This window comes from Neofelis nebulosa, chromosome 1 (genome assembly GCF_028018385.1).
Source record: "Neofelis nebulosa isolate mNeoNeb1 chromosome 1, mNeoNeb1.pri, whole genome shotgun sequence".
Classification (NCBI taxonomy): Eukaryota; Metazoa; Chordata; class Mammalia; order Carnivora; family Felidae; genus Neofelis; species Neofelis nebulosa.
In genome coordinates, this window is record NC_080782.1 from 3,875,442 (window position 1) to 3,897,574 (window position 22,133).

The following is a 22,133-nucleotide window of genomic DNA, read 5'->3' on the forward strand; positions in this document are numbered from 1 at the left end:
TATCTGTCTTCCTCTGCCTGACTGGTTTCACTTCGCATAACACTCTCCACTTCCACCCGCGTTGCTACGCCCTTCGGCAAGCAGATGGGGCACAGGATGCACGTCCTTTACCACCTCGTATAGGATGTGGCTCCTCTGAGAGTCTTCCTGCCAGAAACCAGGCCTGCCTGCGTCCCGAGACAGAGGGGTACTTCGACAGAAGTCTCGGGAATCGGCCCAGATCACCCAGCAGGCAGCAGGGGTTCAAGCAGCTCCACTGACCCCATTTTATTCCCACCACTGCCAGACTCCAGCGGTACCCGTGTCTCGCTGGCTGGCGTCCGTTCACATTCTTTAACAAAGATTATGCTACCAGCGAAGCACAGCGTGTTTTCAAATTGCCATCTTCCTGGGGCGCCTGGGTGGCGCAGTCGGTTAAGCGTCCGACTTCAGCCGGGTCACGATCTCGCGGTCCGTGAGTTCGAGCCCCGCGTCAGGCATCTGGGCCGGTGGCTCGGAGCCTGGAGCCTGTTTCGGATTCTGTGTCTCCCTCTCTCTCTGCCCCTCCCCCGTTCATGCTCTGTCTCTGTCTGTCCCAAAAATAAATAAAAAACGTTAAAAAAAAATTTAAAAAAAAAAAAAAAAATTGCCATCTTCCTTTCGTAATAGAGCACCCGATGACTGACGGGGACTGCAGTCCCCTGAACCCAAGACCGCAATGTAGTGAGACGAGGCCCCTCGCGGAGTGGCCACCTCCTCGTTTCATGACCACTTGACGGTTCAGATTCCTCTTGTTCGGTCTTAACGCCCGCTGTGTTTTGATCCCCGTTTAGTAGACTTGTCAGACGTCTCCCAATAGTCTGTGATCACATGGTTAATTGCCAGAGGTTAATGACAGTGATTTATTTGCAGGCAGGGGCTTTTCGTTCCCCAGACTTGATTAAAAGTGGCCGTCTTGATTAAACACTTGAGCAGAATTCACTGTCTAAACCTTTCTGAACTTTGGCCCTTCAGGATCTGCGGATACCTGATGACACAGGCCTTCTGCCGATAAATCCTTAGTTACTTAAAGTTTATAAACTGCTTCGTTGATCCTGTGCTATGGGAGTCTCTCACTTCTACAAGGTAGGCCGGGATATTTCAATTCTGCATTATAACTGTCTACAAGATGAACATTGGAGGCTGACGGCTCAAAATGAATCCATTCTCGCTTTTTCAGTTGTATGAGAGAACAACCAAATTCGCCAGCAGATCTGATAGAGCACTCGTCTACTGTCTTGGTTTCTTGGTGGCTTCTGTCAGTGCATCGCCCACATTCTCAACCCGATCCCCCGGGGAAGGGGGAAGGTAGAGGCACCATTTTCATTTTTTCCTGCACGTGTTCTATTTTTAAGATCCCTAGTTGCGTAGACCTTCCAACGTCCTGGGTTGCGAAACCTTTAAAGCATTCTTTTCTTAGCCTGTCTCCCCGCGAACGTAATGTCTACAAGGAGGTATTTAAATGACCCAGTTAGGGAATTAATGAATGGGAAGAGAGACACTTGGAAAACTCCCCCACCTCTGGTTTCATTCAAGAAATATTACTTGGCATCCGTGGAGGAACGATGATGATGATGATGATGATGATGGTGGTGGTGATGATTTTAAAAAGATCCCATTTCCTTATCTATTCTAATGGGCCCATCTCTCTGTAGAAGATAAGATTTTCTGAAAGACACTGGGCAGATCCAGGCTTTCATCTTTTCTGACAAGCTTTCTCTGCTCCTTTTTTTTTTTTTTCCCTTTCCACTTACTTTTATGATGCAACCACATTTTTTACTTCTGTAATCCTGTTTGGTTTTGCCTTCCCTGGACTCTCGGTTGGTGTCTGGACATAGGTGAGGGGATAAGGACTTAACACAGAGAGACAGGAAGCCAAGAGTACTGTTAGCACAGGAACTGGCTTTGCTGATTACATCTGAGTCTAAGGCGGTGACTTTTTTCATACGGTGATGTCGTCACTCGACTTTTGTTTCTAATGTAAAGACAGCAGCCATTTCTCAAAATTACTTATGCTGTAATTTAATTTTTTTAATGTTTATTTATTTTTGAGAGAGAGAGAGAGAGAGAGCATGAGTGCAGGAGGGGCAGAGGGAGAGAGGGAGACACAGAATCCAAAGCAGGCTCAGGGCTCTGAGCTGTCAGCACGGAGCCTGACACAGGGCTCAAACTCACAAATCATGAGATCATGACCTGCACTGAAGTCGGACACTCAACCTACTGAGCCACCCAGGCACCCCCTCATATGCTGTAATTTTAAAAAAATCAGCATCCGATTCAGTTGGTTCAGTCCATTTCAAATAATCTCAAACCACTGATTTACTTCCAAGTGAAATGCTTATTAAAGTTTGGCTTATAGTTATGTTTTAAACTCTCCAAAATGCACGGTGCAATACCTGGGGATAATGCTTTTCTTTCAAGTGAAACTATTTATCTGATTCACAATTAAAATTTCTCAGACAAATCTTAAAAGTAGCTTGTAAACCAGCCTCTCTTATACTTTTCCAAGAATATTCTCTTCACCATCTACCAATAGTACAAGTAAGCTTCATTAGTTTAGTGATTAGGGCTAGAAAATGGAATGGGATCATTAGCAACCTTGCCCCCGTCTTATTGATGTCAAAGCATTCGTTTATTCCTTCACTTGAGGAGTCAGCAAACATTTGTGGGCACAGATCCGAGCCTCAAACATCTTGAAGCCAGGGGGCAAAGATGCAGGGGAAAATTCCCCTGGTCTGTGAGTTGAACAGTGAAACAGTAACATCATCGTTAGTTTACATGAAAAGCTAGCGTTGCAGCTGATGAACTGTGGTGCATCCGCACACTTCAGCCACGGAAGGAGGACTTCAATCCAGCCCTTCCTCCTTAAATGTGTGAGGTGTTATGCTAAGATAGAGGTCTATAAAGAAAAATTATACACACTGGCTCTGTCCTCAAAAACACAAACAATCTGGAGAGAGGAGGGACTCAGGTGTGCGCAGGTCTGAATGCGCGAGGCACAGGGAGTGAGGGTCCAGCGGACCTTGAACGTCTCAGTCGCAGCAGGGCAGCCTGGGTCACCCCGAGATGGCCCCCATGCTGTCAACCCAGTTACTCTGCCAATTGGCTGACATCATCCTCTCTTGTCACAGCAACCGCTTCAGATGACATCGTCCCCATCCTTACTTTGCTAGAATGCTCTGAATCTTAGAAAAGCGTATATATATATATTTTTAAACTATAACTAAAGGCTGAGCTTGGCCTTCTAGGTCCCAGAGACCAATGTGAAATGGTTCCCGTTCTTTCCTCCCTGCATTGGGTTACCTTTGAACCGAGTTCATAAAAATGCCTCCGTGTCTTTATCCAACACCCTGATTAATTTCCTGGAGAGAGAGCACCTTCCTCGGGGGTTTGGGCTGTGATGTCCACGCCCGCCCATTCTCCAAGTGTGCTCAAAGGGCCCAGGTGAAATGGGATAGCTTATCCCTTGCCAGGAAGCAGGGATCCTTACTTGTTGCTAGAGGCTCCCCAGTTTGGGCACACCTCCCAGATCAGGGGCGGTGGGTTCAAGTGTCCATCCGAGGTCACGTTCCCGTCACATGGTCACGCCTGGCTCTGCCCACCCTGCTCCTGCTGTGGGGCTTCAAGTCCTGCTTCCCTGGAACCGGAAAGATGGTCCTGACTGCCAACAGCAAGAGGAGCAGCATGTCCCTATGCCATTTAGGACAGGTCAGTGCATCAGGGAAATCGGAGATTCTGGCCAGTTCCTTGTGAAGCAGAATAGACGCATGAGGACGTCAAAGGGCCATCCGTAAATGACCATGACCACCACCCTTGGGGCTCAGGGGCGCATTAGGACACCGTATGCTCAGTGTGACCTTGCCAGGCACAGCTGTCACCTACGCACACCTGGGAATCATCTAGACCCTGAGCAGATCCCAGGAATTCACCCACTCTGGTTTCCTTCTCCCTCCTCTGATTTCAAGGACCTTCAATGCTCATTCATGACACATCCATGAATCTCTAGCACAAGCGACAGATATGGTGCCTGCTTCCCCAGAGACCCAGAGGCTGCGTGCGTTCATTTGTGGAATCTCTTCTCGTTTTCCTTAGGTTTCCTGCAGATTTACCTAAATGGTCGCTTTCTGTTTCCTCATAAAAGAAGGATAGGGCTTTTGACCACAGCTGGAATTCACTCTACACTTAGAATTAGTGAAAACTTGGAGATAGTCTGATAAAATCATAGTCTTTCAGACCGTGTCCTCCCCTTCCAGACACTTTGGCAAAATGTGAAGATTTAAAAATGACTTCCCGAGAGCTGGCCAGAGCCGGTTTCCATGTAAAGGTGGAGGTAAAGCCTGAGTGCGGTGCTCATAAAAGTCACCACGTTCCATGGGCAGGAGGTAGCTTTGGGCTCTCCGCAGTTAGAGGCTGGTTCTCTTCGACTTCCTTACTGTACCCTTTAAACACTATGCTCCTCCTCTCTTACCTGTTCATATGGATCATTTAAAAATATTGGCCAGTTCGATCCTGGCATTCCTGTGTACTACGTGATTTTTCTTTCTGACAAGTAGTTGAGCGATTGATTGTAAGCACTGTTGAGAAATTGCTTAGCAGATGTGCCCTCCATCAGAGAACCAATGCCTGAGTCTTACTAAATACTCAGCTACAGGGGCGCCTGGGTGGCTCAGTCGGTTAAGCATCTGACTTCAGCTCAGGCCACGATCTCATGGTTCGTGAGTTTGAGCCCCTCATTGGGCTCTGTGCTGACGGCTCAGAGCCTGGAGCCTGCTCCCGATTCTGTGTCTCCCTCTCTCTCTGCCCCTCCCCACTCATACTCTGTCTCTCTCTCTCTCAACAACAAATAAACATTAAAAAAAATGAAAATAAAAAAGTAAGCATTCAGCTACATGGTTGAGGAGACCCCTTTCTACAGGAAGCTCGCCTGAAACACAGTTATCTATAACCTGCTGTAAAAACAGAACCCAGAAACCCTAAATGCTATCGGGCATATGGCTGTCTGTGTATATTTTTATTTTCTCAGAATATTCAGAAATTTGAAAACACTCAAAGAAAGAAATATTTAAATTCATTTTTATGTCTATTCTGGTTTATACGGGCCGGGGAAATACGTTTCACATTAAGAGCTGGAGCGTTCCTGCCACCTGCAAGCAGATTTGACGTGTGGCTGAGTCGTGCCGTTTCAGTTTTAATAGTCTAGGATTTGGGCATCCCTGAGCCATCCGATAGGCACCTGGCCTGTAATGTTTTATGTTGCCCCTGGGGATGGTGAGCCCCCGCAGCCTGCAGGCTGGGGCGTGTGGATACCGTCAACAGCCTAGCCAGCAGCCCCCTCAACCTGCCTTTTCTTTGCTCCTTTACTCATGATCTGCTTTAATCATGGGGGAAAAGCAGCCAGACATCAGGTGGAGGCAGACGTGGAGGTGAATGGCCATAGTGGATTGATGGGATAATTTCATCTAAGCTCTCGAGTTAATCTGCGCAGAATGCCCAGGATCTGGGCGCCTCGGCTGCGTGGAAAGGGGCAAGTGTCCCGAAGCGGAAAGACGTCTGCGTTCCCCCATCTCATCCTTCCAACATTCCTCCTGAATCGACCCATCGCCTTGGTTTGTTTCTCTTTGGTCTTGATTCTCTTCCGCACCGGCTTCTTCCCTGTGAGTTTTCTCATGTTCTGAACTTTTCCTTGGGCCTGAGGAAGGGACTCTGTCCCCTGGTTTTACCTGCCTGAGTCCTGAGCGTGTGTCTGCCGTGTTCACTCACCAGGGAGGAGCCCCAAGACGCCCCCGGGCAGCTGGTGGTGGTCCCCACCACACCAGACCAGCGCCACTCTCTCTTCCCGTGGCCCGGATGTTCGTGGCCCCGTAACACCTGACCTGGGCGTATGTCTGATTTTATTCTCTGCTGCCTTCTCTGTGTTTGGGTTCTGTGACAGCGCTGGAGCAGTCTTGGGTGGTGGTCGATTAGTGGCCTTTGCTGCTTTTTATTAGCTGTCGTGTCCTGGGGTCTAACATTGTACCATAGCAGCCACCGCGGGCATATTTGTCAAGGGGACAAATGCAGGATCTCGACACTGTTTTGATTTACACATACGTGAGGGCCGTGTTTGGAAAGGGTGGTACGGGGTCACCCGCTGTTACCCAGAGACAGGTGCCCTCCACACCTCCACGGTCAGAAGCTTCCCCGGGGCTCCTGTCCCCTCCCTCTTGCTTCTGGACACAAAGAAGGAAGCAGTACCCGGATGTGAGTTTCATCATTCAGAATCCGAGTTCCCCTGTTCCAGGCCTTTACTCGGCGGCCCATGAAATATAGTTTAGAAAATTGTTCTCCGTGTATGAAGCGTTCTAAAACAGAAAACGATATGAATCTCTTTCTGCCTCAAACAAAAACCAAAGCAGAGGTTAAAATATCTCCGTGCGTATCTTACAGTGGAGGAAAGGACCGTGTGAGTAGGTGACCCGTGGTGCCTAGATGAGCTGTAACATACAGCGTGATGCTTTTGACTGGACCGCCAGGAGTGGAGAGAAGGCCGTGCCTCTTAGAAACCCGCGATCTTACGAGCCACTTAAGCCTTTTACGCCTTGGGGAGCCCATCTATAAAATGAGGATAATGATGTAATCTACCGTCTAGGGTTCCTTTAAGGATTAAATGAGATAATACCTGTAAAGCTCTTAACACCTCAGCCAGCCAACTAAATGTCAGGTCCTATTCTTTTCCGTTAACGTTACAGTCCGCCTCAGAAACGGGACAGTGCTGGTTAGAAAACTCTCGAAGCAAGAGGGAGTTACTTAATGATCTTGTTACCCATGTGGCCCCAGGGCAGGGATGCTGAACACATTCCTCCCTATTTTGCATGATGGTACCATCTTCAAAGTTTCTGGACACACGTGGGGGGTGGGGGGCTGCCTGAGGGCTCACAGAAACTTGGAGAAGTGTGTGCACGTGTGTGTACCCTTATAAGTGCTACAGCTGAGGGGTCAAAGCACTGCTCACCACTTTCCAGCTGTGGTGTGACAAAGGCCAAGGGGCAGGACGTCGAGGCAGCGTAGGGGCAAGTTGTGTGAACGGAGAGCACGAGGTACCGCCCAGAAGCTTCAGTTTGGGTAACAGATGGCTTAGTTTGTTGGATGCAGCATTTTAAGGAAGATGCAGAGAGGCATCTTGTAAATGTCTTCTGATTTCTCAGTCTCCCCGCTGCTGACTCAGGTCGCTGGGCCGGGCTCTGTCGCAGCGCCCAGGATCGTGGAGCAGCACATCACCCTGTGGTCATGGGAAGCCTGGGCCTCCCGACGTGACGCCGCTCGCCCCACGCTAATGCCCAAACTTCATTGTGTTTGGTACTCCGAAACCTCTTCCGTGTGGGAGGTCTGTCTTCCCTTTGTCCTCCCGGCTGGCATCTGTCCTTGGCTGTGTCCCATTCTGTGACACCGGCCTTTACCCAAAGAACGCACTGCCTGAGATCTTGAGTCCGCCAATCATCCGCTTAAGGTGAGCACAAGTCTCTGATTATGAACCCAAGAAGGCCTTTTGAGAAAACACATAGATGCGGTACACAGACACGGGGCTCTTCTATTTTGCTGAATATGTAGGTCTTGCCGTGTTTCCTGTGGGTGAGGTTACCGATGGGGACACACCGGTGACCTCAGTGGGTTGACACCAGAGGAGCGGGCAGGACTTTGAGAGCGCGCTGGGGGGAAGTGCTGAAGGATCTGATAGGCTCCATACAGAAATTAAGGCAAACAGTCAGTCAGGGTCGAGAGAGGAAATGGGACTGTTCTTAGCCAAGCCTGTGGGCACAGACTTTCAGGTCTTTGGGCAGAACAAAAACCTCATCTCCTGTGATTCTCTGTAGGTCTGGCTTAACTGTGAAAAGCAGTTTCTTAGAACATAACCTAAGCCTGGTCCCAAGTAGCCAGGCCATGGGCCCTGTGACGCCTGGCCGCTCCCTAGGGGTTCAGGGGTGCTGTCTGGGCCCAGCCCGGGGGGCGGAGCCCCGGTGTGGAGGGGGGCGGACTGGGAGTCTGCCCTCCTCTCTCCCCTCTGCCGAGGCGGGAATTTCCGTGTGCATGTGGGTGTGTGCACGTGTGCACAAGTACACAGGTGTGTGTTTTATGGGGCCCCTGTCCTGCTTTCTGGTTTATTTTTCTGTGTTACTGTGTCAGTCAACAATTGTAAGATGGATGAAAGACAAACCAGACAGTCGGCTCTCTGCTTGGCCTGTGTCCTCCCGCCCTCGGGCACCCCTTTAGGCTTTCGATGCCGGGCCTTCCAGGGCAGAGTGAGCAGGAGAGGGAGGGAGAAGCAGGGCAGGTGGGGGGACAGGCTGTGGGCTAATAGGAGGTCAGGTGAGGTCGCCCGGGAGGTCAGGGCCCTCCCGCCCCCACCTCCCGCTTCCCAGTGTCTGTGACGTCAGCAAGACAGATGTCTGTTTTCCTGAAGGCCCAAATTTGTAGATGTTGTGATTAGTTTTCGCTACAAATGTTGCAAACAGACCACTCTCTGACCCAAGGTCATTGCGAGCATTTTCGTGCATCCCATCCCATGTCTTTCCCACGTGCGCCCTCCCTGCGTGCACCCTTCTCCAGACTTAATGGTGACCTCCTCCCAGGTCCACGCTGTTCGTATCCGTCATCTTGCAGAGCCTTTCCTAGGTATTGAGTGAACAGCCCATTTTTAACGTGGCCGTTCAGATTCTGGAGCCAGTTCACTCAAGCATCATTGGTGATGCTTGTAACAATGAATGTAAACACACTGTAACAACGAATCCTTCCAGACCCCCCAAATTCCTTAGTGATTACAAAGTTAGGCTCCATGTTTTGGTGGGTATCCTGAAGGCATAGTTCCTAAAGTCTGAGACGCTTTGATTTGGGCAGAGAACACACACACACACACACACACACACACACACACACACACATGGAGTCTTTTTTGCTTGTGGGCACCGATATGGAGCAGGGAGGTGATTTCACCCTCGGATCCGGCTGCCTACCAGAGTAAGACGACAGTAGGGGAGATCTTCTGGAAGAGGGTCTGAGGTGCTGTGGGCATTGCGGGGCCCCAGGCCAGCAGCCTCGGCTTCACTGGGGAACTTGTTCAATGCAGATCCTTGGGCCCGCCCCATACCTGCTGGAACCGGAGCCCTAGGACGCAGAGGGACCGCAGACGTCTTCTGCGACGCCCCCAGTGTTCTTGAAGCACGCGACAGTTCAGAACCCATGCAGGGAGTCCCTGCTGTTGTGTCTCTGTGAGGGGACTTCTCTCCTCACGTTGTATGGAAAGCCCAGTCGCCAGGCCCCTGCCCGGAGCCCCAGGCAGCCGTCAGAGGCACGGCCGGAACCGCTCGTGCTCAGGAGTCGCAGGGGAATCCGCTGCCCTGGGCAGAGCCGGCTCTGAAAGAACAGGGACTTCAGTGAACGCTGCAGTGATCAAGTAAGTGGCAGCAGAAGGTTGCCCACCAGGGGACCGTGATGGCCAGAGGTCAGCTTGATGCTCTCTGGGAGGGGACTTAAGACGGGTTAAGTGGATGTTGAGGGGTGGAGGATTACAGGCAAGAACTTTCCTGGACAACGCCCAGAGTCGGGCTGTTAGCATCTCTGCCCACGTGCTTTCCGTGTCCGGAGAGCTGAGTCCCTGCTCCCTCGGTCCCAGACCTCCTGGCCTTTGTGGCTGCACTTCACCTGCCCTCGGAAGCAACCTGGAAGCCGGGCCCGGGGTGGCGGATGGCGTGATGGGCTCTGTGGTTTCTCTGTGCGTCCCTGTCCCCGTGCAGGTCAGGTCCCCTCCGCAGGGAGGCTGAATGTCAGCCCCACTTGTCCCCACCAGGCCACGGGTCCCCCTTGCTCAGTCCTGTCTTTGATGATCCAGAGGACGTGCTCCTCCTTCCAAAGCTGATGCTCCGTCAACAGCCTGCACCTGGTCACCCGCATTCCTCGCCGCCACCAGACAGGCCCTTCCTCTCCTTCTGTGTCTCCCCCCTTCTGGTCCCTAAACGTACTCAGGCGTCCTCAGTCTTGAGACAACTCCTCCTTCCTTCTCCCACGCCCTCCCTGTCTCTCCTGCCCTCCCTGCGCACCTATTCATGAGGACGACATTCCTTTCCTTCCGTCCTGCCCACCAGCCACCGACTGGCACCCTCCTGCCCCTCACCTTTGACACGGCTTCCAGTCCCGACACCATGGCCTCTCTCTGTGCCCCACAGCCCACAGGACTTCCCCGGCCATCTTCCGTCCCTCTCCGGCCTCCCCCCTACCCCTACAACCACCCCCCACAGCCTTGGGCCTCCTGCCTCTGCAAACACATTCCTTCCTGACACCTGCTCACCATCCTGCAAGCAGCAGATCCCTTCTCCCCCAGGTTCCCTCTTGCCTTTCACCACGGGGGCCTTGCCATCTTCCGCTGCACAGCTCTGCGCCCCCGTGGGTCTGGTCCTGGGAACATCCTGCCAGACGGTCCCCGGGATGGCCCCTGCCCCCCCAGGAACAGATTTAGGCCATCTCAGCGGTGGTGCCTATTCCTCCCACGGGCGGCTGTGCCCTATCTCAGCTCAGCCTGGGTCCCTCGCTGTATCTTCCCTGGTTACCCACCAACCCGCGGTCACCCCCTCTCTCTCTCTGTCTCCGTCAGTTCTCTAGATACATAATCATACCTCCTGAAGCTGCTCCCCCGATGTAATGTTCATATCCCGTCTGCTGGTCTAACTGTATGAGCCAGCTTCTCCAAAATCATCTTAACTCCAGGGGTCATGAGTAAAGTTCTTTTTTATTCCATCCCTTAACGGGAAATTTTCCACTGTTTCCCATAATGTTGGCTTCTCGGCTTGAAGAAACATACAAACATCTCTATCCATATCTATCTAGAAACATAGATATACACAGAAACTCATACAAATACATAAAATATTGATGAGAATAAATATTCACCTGCTGCCTATTTTATTAACCTTTTTTCCAAAATGGAGGGTAAGTTTGTCACGTGCTAAACATTATTACATATATGGGGCAGTTTATGTTTGTTCTCAATCTGTTAAAATTAAGAAATTAAAGGGGCGCCTGTGTGGCTCAGTAGGTTGAGCATCTGACTTCGGCTCAGGTCACGATCTCACAGTTCATGGGTTCGAGCCCCACGTCGGGCTCTGTGCTGACAGCTCAGAGCCTGGAGCCTGCTTCCGATTCTGTGTCTCCTTCTCTCTCTGCCCCTCCCCACCCCTCTCTCTTATGTAAATAATAAAAATATTTCCTAATATTGAACCATCCTGACATTCCTGCTATGAAACAACAGCTGGTGACGTAGCTTCTATTTTTTTCAGTGTGCTACTTGATTCTGTCCTCCCGACTGATTTTCCTTTTTTGCATTAATATCACTAAGTATCATGGGGCTGCAATTTTCTTTTGTGTGCTAAAAGGCACTTTTTTAATGTTGGGAACCTTTCTTATTTTTTTATGCTCTGGCATGATTTAGCTGACATTGAAATTCTCTCTTCTTTTACTTTTGGTAGAATCTATTTGAAGCATCTGAGTCTGTTATATTTTCAGGAATGAGGTCTTCAATACAGTTTTGTACTGTGTATGGTAATTAGACTGCATAGACTATTTCTGTCTTCTGGAGTTAGTTTTGCTCATTAAGAAAACCAGCTTTTTCTGCAATATTGTAAATACTGTGTTTACAAATTTGACCAAAGTGCCCTCATTAAGTTGCCTTCATTTCTTCTAAGTGTGCGTATTTTCTTATTCTCATTTCGTATCTTGCATATTTGTGCTTGTTCCTTATTTTTTCATTAGGCTGGCGTATCAGTGACAGGTGAGCCAGGAAAACAGAAACTTTTCTAGGCATGTTACACAGGAAGGTATTTAATATAAAAGATCGTTTGCTTACAAAATAGCTGGAAAGGGTGGAGGAGTAAAGGTCAGAGAGAAAGACACCATTAGTTCTCACTCTGGCTATTAAAGAATCAGGAGGTTGTGGGACATTCCAGAAATCACCCATGATGATCAGAGCCAAGCCAGCCTCAGGGCAGATGATTCCCAGGAAAGTGCCTGCATTGCTGCAAACCTCATGACTGCCAGGGCCCATACCTGTGCCTGCTGCTGCCAGGGAGTAGGGACGCAGCCGTAACTCTCTTCTGCTTCCTGCACCGGTGGGAATCTAACCCAGAGTCTCACGGACAAGCAAGGACAACCCGCCCCCCAAATCAGCTCTTGGATTTTCCATTTTCCCTTTTGTAACTTGTTTGCCCATGTGTGCATCAAGTATTTTGACATCTGTTCATTTTCTAATACACTGATTTCCATTTCAATCTAGATCAACTCTTTCTACTTGCTTAGGCTATCCTCTTTTTCTCACATCCTCATTCGACATTACCTTCTTGTGTTTCTGGTCTTGGTTATTGGTGTGAGCATTTTAAGGCTATGAATGGTCCTCAGAGTATTACTTTTAGCTGCATCCCATGAATTCTGCTTTATAGCCTGTTCCTCATTGTTCTTTTCTTAACTGAATTGTTTTGAGCCTATTTCATTCACCCTCCCATTTTCATCTATTTCTATGAACTGCTAAAATGGTCAAAGCAATGGGTTGCATTCCCCCTTTCTTTTCCTAATCATAGACTTTTCTTCCTTATCTGCTTACGTTCTACAGGGTTGTCAATGCAAGCGTGCAATCCCCCTCGTAAGGGGCACTTGGAAATGTGTGCAGGCATGATCGCCATGATGTTAGAGAGTGAGCGCTCCTGGCACTTAGTGGGCAGGATCCGGGGTCTTGCCATGAGTCTTACGATGGGTGCTGCCATGCTTCCCAGCAGATAATGCTGTTGCCCTACAGGCCAGCAGCGCCCCGCTAAGACAAAGGAAAGCCTCCAAAATCACTAGCTAAGAAAATAACTGGCACAGTTGGAATGTGCACATGCATCAGACTTTCCTTTGGGTTACAGATAGACATATATTGAGTGCATTCCTAAATTATTTCAGGAATTCCTAGCTCCAGATTTCCCCCTTACCCAGTTCACATGTAAGAGCCTTGGGACTTGGCAGACATGAGGCGGTCCGGGGTGAAGCCAAACAAATGTGTGCAATAAAAAAGAAAAAGAAGCACTTTAATCAAGTAAACTTCTTTTTCTGTTTCACAGTAGAACCAAATTTCGTATTTGCTTGATCGAGAGCCCGTAACTTGCCCGGAACCAACAGTGACCATTAAGACCTGATGGTTTGTTGAGACTTGAGCAGAAGCGGGATTTCACATCTTTAATTTCAAAACAGGAAATGAAACTGAAGCTGTTATTTATAGAGCCACACCTCCTAAAAAGTCATAGGAGCTTGGTTAAAGAATAAAACAGTACCCTTTCAAATCGACACATAAATGGAGAGAAAAGATTAGTTTTCCTTCTCTTTTCTTTAGGGCACAAACTCTTAGCAGTTTCAGGAAATTGTACTGTTGCTCAGTGTGGCCTCATACAAATTGGATCATTATGATAAACGGGCTTAATTTTGGGAGTCCCCAAGATTCTTTGCAGAACAGCTTAAATACACGTTTGTTTCTTTTTTCTAATTGTATAGTTTCTTATTCCTTGTTAGCAAGTGGAAAAGCAGGTTCATAAAACATTGACTCATATTTCGTCTCTGCATTTGTATACAGGTGAGTCATCCACATGGTGCCCAGCTCGTCCTAAGTCATGTATAAAGAAGGGAAAACACCTGTACTTTGATGATGTTTTGGCCAAGCATTAGCTCCCCCACTATTAACATGTCTGATCTTAGAAGCTACCGAATGTAATGAAATTGGCCCGTCCTGGTAGCGCGGGGACAGACTGACCCACACACGCTACAGGGATTAGAGAGCCAGGCGGCCCATGCTCTCTGCCCTGCAGAAAGATGCCCCAAGGGATGACACGTACATCCTAACTGAACTTGTCCTTGGACGCACCATGTGTCTTGCCCACACCTGCGTGCTTTGAGAGCGAGAGGGTCACTGTTACCGTTCGCCAGGACAGATGAGCGCAAGCCTCAGCTACCCTCGTCTGGACTGTCTTTACTCACTCTTCTGACACCAAGTGGGTGGCCAAGTCTTTGTTACAAAAAACCAACTTTCCAGCAGCCAACGGGATGCCTACAGTTCCGTTCTGACACCACCTACCTGGAGTCACTCAGATTCTAGAGGGTTAAGGGCTCAGTCCCAGGAGGCTGTTTCCCCTTCAAACACCAGTCGCAAGTACTGGGTGCCGCGGTACCCCCACTTCTGTGTTGCGTGGCTACAAAGTTGGGGGTTCCCGTGATCCCTCCTTTCCGGGTTTGTTCATCTGTCCTCATGAGCACTGATTTATTAGAAGGGAAAGGAGTGAAGGACCAGAGGACAGGGTAGACGGAGACTTCTCTAAGGGTCTCTCGTGGTGCAGCTTCTGTCCCTGTGGACTTGGGGTGTGCTACCCGCTCAGAATGCCGATGTGCTCACCACCCAGAAGCTCTCTGAGCCCCGTGGTTTAGGGTTTCCATGGAGATTTTGTAACATAGTCCTGGTTGATTAAATCGCTGGCTGTGGCTGATGAACTCAATCTCCAGCCCCTCTCCCTTCCCTGGAGGGTAGAGGTGGGGCTGAAAGTTCAAATCCTTTATTCCTCCCTGGATCTTTCAGGAGACCAGCCCCATCCTGAGCTCCCCAGGGCCCCAGCCTCCAGTCACTCATTAGCATACAAAAGATACTCTCATACCTCAGGAGTTCTTAAGGGTTTTAGGAGCCTTGTGCCAGGAGGACACAAAAACCCAACGCTGACTTCTTGCTGACTTCTTAGTCTCTCGCACCCCTGTAACCCCAGACCCAAAGGTCTTGGCTTCTGATTTTGCCTAGAGCGGTGGTTCTCAAAGTGTGGTCCCCGTTACCAGCAGCAGCAAAACACCTGAGTGTTGGCGAGAAACGTAATCCTCAGTCCCCACCCCAGACCCGCTGAATCAGGAACTCTGGGGTGGGCGCCGCATTCTGTGTGTCAAGTCCAAGAGGGTTCTGATGCCCACTCAAGCCCAGGAGCCGCTGACCAAAGGACTCCAGAGGAGCGGGTGTTTGGGTCTCATTTAAGGGGAGAAGAAATCTGCCAGGTGTGCCGAGGGGGTGGCAGTGGAGGACGAATTCCAGGGAGAGAGGAGACAGCCTGTGGACCGGCCTTGTAATCAGAGGAGCAGAGAGGTCACCGCCGAAGGACACAGAGCGGCTGGGAGGGCCGGACTAGGAAGCCTCGAGTTTAAAACAAGAAAAGCAGGCTTCTGATCTGTCAGCAGCATGACAGTGTGTGTTTAAAAGGAAAGATCCTTGGGATGTGTTTGACATTGGACTTGGAGGAGGAATCCTGGAGGAAGGCGTGGAGTCGGGAGCTACGAGGCTGACCCCACTGACCGCACGGGAGACCCCGGGCCCCGGGCAGGTGGAGTTTCAGGAAGCCTGCTTTGCAAGGATGGGTCTGTGTTTGTGTATTTGTTCAACAGCCTGGTCCGTGTGTCCAGCAGGCAGCTGGGGGACCTTAGGCCAGAGCTGACAGGGGGCACGACCCTCCCCCGGGAACACTCACAGGGAAACAGAAGTGGATCCTGGGCAGAGCCTGCTTTTCCCTCCTGAGGGGATGGACACACCCCTGCAAGGTCTTGAGAAGACATGCCAGTGTCTGTGTGTCTGTGTCTGGGCCATGTGTGACACAGTGACAGGACACACGGCCGCCTGTCACTGTCTCAAGGACGCTGTGGGACAGCGTGGGACACACTTCCTTCTGAGGTGGAGTCCAACGCCAAGTTCGCGTTTTGGAGCACTGCATCTGTAATCTGCAGGTGCCCGTGATGGGGTCAGGTGTTGGGCTCGGAGCCACGGCCAAGGTACAATTCTTGAGATGTCTTCGGTACCAACAGTTGTTTTTATTAAAGTACAGGGACAGGACGTGTGGGCAGAAAGAGCTGGCTTAGATGTGTGAGGAGCGACTGATATATAAGATTTTCTATCAGGAGGCGCCTGGGTGGCTCAGTCGGTTGAGCGTCTGACTTCGGCTCGGGTCATGATCTCATGGTCTGTGAGTTTGAGCCCCGCATCGGTTCTGTGCTGACAGCTCGGAGCCTAGAGCCTGCTTTGGATTCTGTGTGTCCTTCTCTGCCCCTCCTCTGCTCACTCTCTCTCTCTCTCTCTCTCTCTCTCTCTCAAATATAAATAGACATTTTAAAAAATAGGAAGAAATAATTGCAAATTTTACATCAGGAAGCACCAAATAGAAACTACATAGCTTGATTAGAAATATGATTGTGAGGGGCGCCTGGGTGGCGCAGTCGGTTAAGCGTCCGACTTCAGCCAGGTCACGATCTCGCGGTCCGTGAGTTTGAGCCCCGCGTCAGGCTCTGGGCTGATGGCTCGGAGCCTGGAGCCTGTTTCCGATTCTGTGTCTCCCTCTCTCTGCACCTCCCCTGTTCATGCTCTGTCTCTCTCTGTCCCAGAAATAAATAAAAAACGTTGAAAAAAAATTTAAAAAAAAAAAAAAAAAAAAAAAAAGAAATATGATTGTGAAAAGTTAGCAGAGAACTGAAAACTTTTATAAAACTGCATGGGTCCTATGAAACCACCACCTGTGGTCTTACCGCAGCACCTTCCGGGCTTTGGCCCCAGGAAGTGGGTAGTTTGGGGCTCAGACACACGAGCTTGCGTGGTGGTTCCATTAGACCCAGGGACTCCTCTCCTCCCCTGGCTACTGAAGAAAACCAGTTCCCCAGAGAGTGTACCTTTCTGCATTGAAGACATTGACTTGTCTCATTCCTTCTTTCAAAGCGAAGCCAAAATGCCAAGTGTGTATTTTAGAGACGTTTAGTTTTCCTTGAGTAAAGAAGAACTTGTCTTCCCACGGACCCTAGCGTGAGCGATGGCTGTGCCTGGGTCCGTAACCTGCTGTTTCCTCCCTGACACCACTTCTTTGGTCTTTTCCTTGCCTGGCGGCGGGATCAAGTTGGGTACAGGAGGGCGCTCTGAGTTGTGCTGGGGCGGCAGACCAGGGGGCCAGAGGGGCCACATGAGCAACGCCACCCCACCAGGCTTTCCAAGTGCAGAGGGTCATTTCTAGAACTTAATAGATTGCATTGCGATAATTTTTCATCAGTACTAGTGTGGTTCTTTCTCTTTATTTTTCTCTCCGTTGGATGAACTCTTTAATATCCTCCTTCAAAATGGGTCTCTAGTTAGAGTTCTCTTCGTGTGGTGGTAAAATAGACTCACGGAAAATTCACCGTGTGACCATTGTTGAGCGCACATCTCCGTGGCATTATGTACATTCAAACTGCTGTCCACACATCACCTCTGTCCGTGTCCATATCTTTTTCATCTTCCCAAACAGACAATGTGCCCGTTAAACGCTGACCCTCCGTTTCCTTCTCTACCCAACATTCTTCTTGTTGGCAAACCAACATTCTGAGTTTGACTCTCTAGGTACATCATGTAAAGAATAGCACTTTTTTGGTAAATTTAATGAATTGAAATACTGGTCAAATTTGGGCATGTCTTCAAAGCCATAATCAGCCCCGGGGATGTAAGCGGGGGCTGAGAATTAAACGAGCTTTCGTTTCAGTCATTTCCATTAACCTCATTCGATACAACACATTAGTCAGGATTGTGAAAACGTCTCTAGTCAGCTTACCACCATGGCAATATTTAACTCTGAGTTCTCTGGCGATAAACAGCTTTGTGTGTTTTTTTGCCTACGTTTCTGGTTTCTTACCGATTGCTTCTCGAGTGGAAACACAAGCCAGGCATCCTGTGTTTCTTTGGAGAAGTGGGCGGTGTTCCCAACTCTGGACACAACAGAAAAGAACTGGTATGTTTCATCCAATGTCTGTTGGCACCAATTCCACGACACATGTCGCCTTTAACGATGTCCAGAGCTAGGAGGGAAATCTGCACGGCTTGGAACTGACGGAATTTACTAATAAAAATGACAAAGACAGGTCAGGAAAGTCCTAGTAGGTCAGTAGTTGGCTAATTGGTTATGAACTTCAAGACATGCCCATATGGTAGACGGTTTTTCAAAAGAGCTTTCCTTAGCTCTTTATCTGTGTTTTACCACGGGGCACGTCTCAGTCTTTGTTCTGCGCTGCACTCTTTCCCGCAGGACACATGACCACCAGAGAAGGCTGCTACAGAGACCTGAGGTTTCCAGTGAATACGTCTTTCTGCAATCCCCACACCCGACCCGTCACAGGGGTGGTCTCCTGCAAAGTGTCCGCCTGTCCTCCCAGGTAAGAACGGCTGTGGTCGCCCAGACGGTCTCGCAGGTTTGCGAATATACTTGGCGAGCCTCTGGCGCGCCTGAGTCTGGCGAATGGAAGTGCCACGTGCTGTCACGGCATCTGGAACGGCGAAGAGGCAAAAGCACCCAGACCTTCCTGAATGGGTATGTTTGGCGGGAAGTGGTCCCGAGGCTCTTGGGAATGGAAGTGGGAGTTCTCGCGACAGCATCCCGTTGGCTTGACTTTTACCGCAATCATTGCGGGCCGGCAGGAGCGATCGTGTGCCGTGGCGACAGCAGCGTTTTCCCTCTCCGCCTCCGGGCCTTTTGCTCTGGTCTGCTTTGCCCTACCGCGTGAAACGTGTTGGAGGGACCCGTTCACGGGCCGGCCAGGTGGTGCGGGGCAGTGTGGATGGCTGCAGGGCGCACGTGTACACGCGTGTGTTTGCACAGACACGCATGCACGTGTGCGAGACTGAGCTGAGAAAGCCAGGGGGCGCTCTGGCTCCCCATCCCCCCCCAGCACCGTTGCCCCGAGACAGGACCCCCGCAAGTGGCAGGACCCCCACAAGTGGCCACGGCCCGGCCCTGCCGCCAGCCGTCACACCCTGGGCGCACCCTTCACCTCTCTGGTGCTCGGTCCCCTCAGCTTTACAGGGGACGCGTCCCAGAGGGGCTGTGAAAATCCTGAGTAACACAACAGGCATCTGACCCCAGCTGGGTTCTCCGCGCAGCCGACGGCCCTAAAATCAGCCCGAGATCATGTCAAACACCTCGATCTTAAAGATGTCCAGCCGCTGGCGAACTGATTGCAGGTTTGCTGAGAGGTGCCTCAGAAGCATGATGCTTTTCCGGGAGACAGGGACACGCAAGAGGGAGAGAGGCGTCACCTCCCTCTGTCTCTGAGCTGTCTGGGTCCCCGGTCACTGGCTCCGGATGGAGACGGGGTTGGCTTATCCGCATCTGAGAGGTCGGCAGCTTTTCTCCCACCACGGCGAGGGGGGATCCCCTGGGGCTGGGGACCCACCGCCTCACAAAGCCTCCCGGCTGCCTCAGCTCCACACCCCACGGCCCGCGGTGGGGAGACATGCTGGTCGAAATGGACACGAGGACTCTGGCGCCTGGGACCCGTCACCCCCAGTGCACCGGGCGCCCACCCGGGGATCCTTCCTGGGACCGCGCAGGCTTTTGGGATGGCCACACACCTTGGTACCCGCTTCATATCCCTCAGCCGGCCCGTGCACCCCACGCGTGTGCTGAGCTGGACACTCACTGTGGGCTCTGTGTCCGAGGTGACGTACCAAGTGCGCAAAGTCCTGGATAGTCTCGGAGAAGAGTCTTGAGGTTGGCAGAGGGAGGCTGGCACCAGCTGGGCACCATTGGCTGCAGAAACAGCCATACAGGATACGGGGGCACCTGGGGGGCTCAGTGGGTGGAGCGTCCGACTCTTGGTTTCAGCTCAGGCCGTGATGTCGTGGTTTGTGAGTTCGAACCTCGTGCTGGGCTCTGCGCTGACAGCACAGAGCCTGCTTGGGATTCTCTCTCTTCTCTCTCTCTCTCTCTCTCTCTCTCTCTCTCTGCCCCTCCCCTGCTCATGCACACACACTCTGTCTCTTTCTCCCTCTCTCTCCAAATAAATAAATAAACTTAGAAAACATGATCATCCTGTCCAAAGGAAACAGAGGGCCGGACAGCCAGGGTTCCTGCAGCCTCCTGTCGAGTTGGTGTGCAAACTTGACTCCTTCTTCCTTCCCGGACAGCCAGTTTTGCACCTGTGTTGCAAGTGACCCAGTGTTGACGTCACTGTGACCTTAGATCCTGGATCAACACCTCCTCGTGTGCAGATATGGATGTTTAGAGGGGTTGCCATGTGCACTGAGGGTCTCTTACGATATCGTGCTGAGTTCTTGCTGGGGCAAGAACTGATGTGGGGTGCCCAAAAGCAGCTGGTTAGCTGCTAGGAGGTTAGCCGTAGAGGAATCTCCTTCACGTAGCCCAAGAGAAGTGTGCACGTGTCATTTTCAGGTGCAGGAGAAACCAGCCTTCGTAGTCACTTGTGGAGGCAGACTCGTCCGAGTCTAGAGCCCCAGAGAACTGGGGACGGTTAGTGCTCGTGTGCCGTCGCCCTGCACGTCCACAAGCGGTTCACCCTCCTGCCGTCCAGCCTGCCTGCCTGTCTGTCCGTCCGGTGAGGCTTGTCTAGAAGCGATGTCGAGAAAACACCCAGCCTGGGAGTAAGTCACCAGCGCCCGGCTGCCAGCTTGGTGATTTTAAGCAGCACCTAACTCAGATGTGAACTGATAGTGGGGACCCCAGAACAGACCTCTCTGCATCTGTAACCCATCAGGGCTCAGACCTGGAAGCAGGAGAGGCCAGAGCGTCTACATGGGTTAGAAGGTCCCTCGTTTTTCCTGTAAGTCACCTGTGCAGCCCGCTGGTTTTCTCGCTTGGCCTCCTGTGCTTCCCTGCGGTTTGTCTTTCTGGTTTTGAGGGATTTGCATTCAAACCGTCTCTATATTCTCTGATGTCTTCTGTGCTTAACTTAGGTAAAATCTATTAAGTAAGTTCTGTCAAGGAACTTGTGTGCTGACAGAGAAGGCAAAGTTCCGAGCAAATGGACCAGTTGAGGGAAAGTTAGAACCGGGGTGTGGAAACAGCAGGTAGAAACATGGTGAGGTCCCCCCAGAGTCATCTACCCAACATCCAAAGGCCCCCCATCCATCTGGCTCTTGGGTTTACGTCTCATGTGTTCAAGTATTTGTAGTTTTCTCCGAAGGAGAAGGCTTTTGGAGACAGTCCTAAGCTTGGCTGTAAGACGAATGCCATGCTTTCCTGCTGGGAGATTCCTAACATCCCCGCAGAGAACCGAGGCCCGATGTCACGCGGGGTCCCGCAGCGTGTACTACCCGGCCCCAGCTGTGCGTGTCACTTCGACGGAGTGGACGGGGTCGGCCAGGATGAGAAGTGCACTCGGCAGCTTGCGGAAAGGCGTGGGCCGTGCAGCCAGCAAGCTGGTTCAGATCTCCCACGCGGCTGGCGCTGGCACACTGAGGCCGGCCCTGCTGCGGCCCACGGAGCGGGAGAGGAAGAGGAGGGGGCCCCAGGAGGCACCCGCATCACTGATGCTCCCGTGGGACGAGCTGGGAGGGGGATGCGGAACATCCCGCTGGGCATCCATGTGGTTATTTGGGGGTAAACAGAGAGCAAGGGTGTGTCGAGGGAATGCACGTAAAAGCTCTTAGCACAGTACGTGTGCTAAGCGCTCAGTAACCCTTGGCCGTTTTTATTTGTGCTGTAAAAGGAGAAACAAATTCACATCAGCTATTTATTTAGTCTGTGAAGCAAGACTGTCTATGACAAAACACAGAGGAATCAACTTATCTTACATACGGTAGTGCTTGCGGATCGTTACTTTAACAGTTGACTTGGGGAAGTAGATCTTAATGTAAAAAGTTGTTTTGTCTTCCTCCGTGATGTGAGGCGCATTTGTCTCCTGCCCGGAATACTGGCAACTTCTTGTTCCTGGTTACATGGGCAGAAAAGCCAAGTTTCATGTGTGCAACCTCGAGGGCATGTGCCTTTCTTATTAGAGTCTGTCTGCTGCGAGTGTAGGCGTTCCCCTGTGCCTGTCCCGGGGCGGGTGTTCCCCTGTGCCTGTCCCAGGGCGGTTGTTCCCCTGTGCCTGTCCCGGGGCGGGTGTTCCCCTGTGCCTGTCCCGGGGCGGGTGTTCCCCTGTGCCTGTCCCAGGGCGGTTGTTCCTCTGTGCCTGTCCCGGGGCGGGTGTTCCCCTGTGCCTGTCCCGGGGTGGGTGTTCCCCTGTGCCTGTCCTGGGGCGGGTATTCCCCTGTGCCTGTCCCGGGGCGGGTGTTCCCCTGTGACTGTCAGAGCCACGGCAGG

The 22,133-nt window shown here is 51.2% G+C and overlaps 1 protein-coding gene across 1 annotated transcript in view; it reads left to right on the plus strand.

Moving 5' to 3' along the window:
- ADAMTS16 (ADAM metallopeptidase with thrombospondin type 1 motif 16) overlaps positions 1 to 22,133 on the plus strand; it is a 160,464-nt gene that overhangs the window by 97,756 nt on the left and 40,575 nt on the right. Inside the window, exon 18 of the mRNA XM_058714798.1 lies at positions 18,120 to 18,246. Coding sequence (XP_058570781.1) covers positions 18,120 to 18,246 — 127 coding nt within the window. The remainder of the gene's footprint in view (positions 1 to 18,119; positions 18,247 to 22,133) is intronic.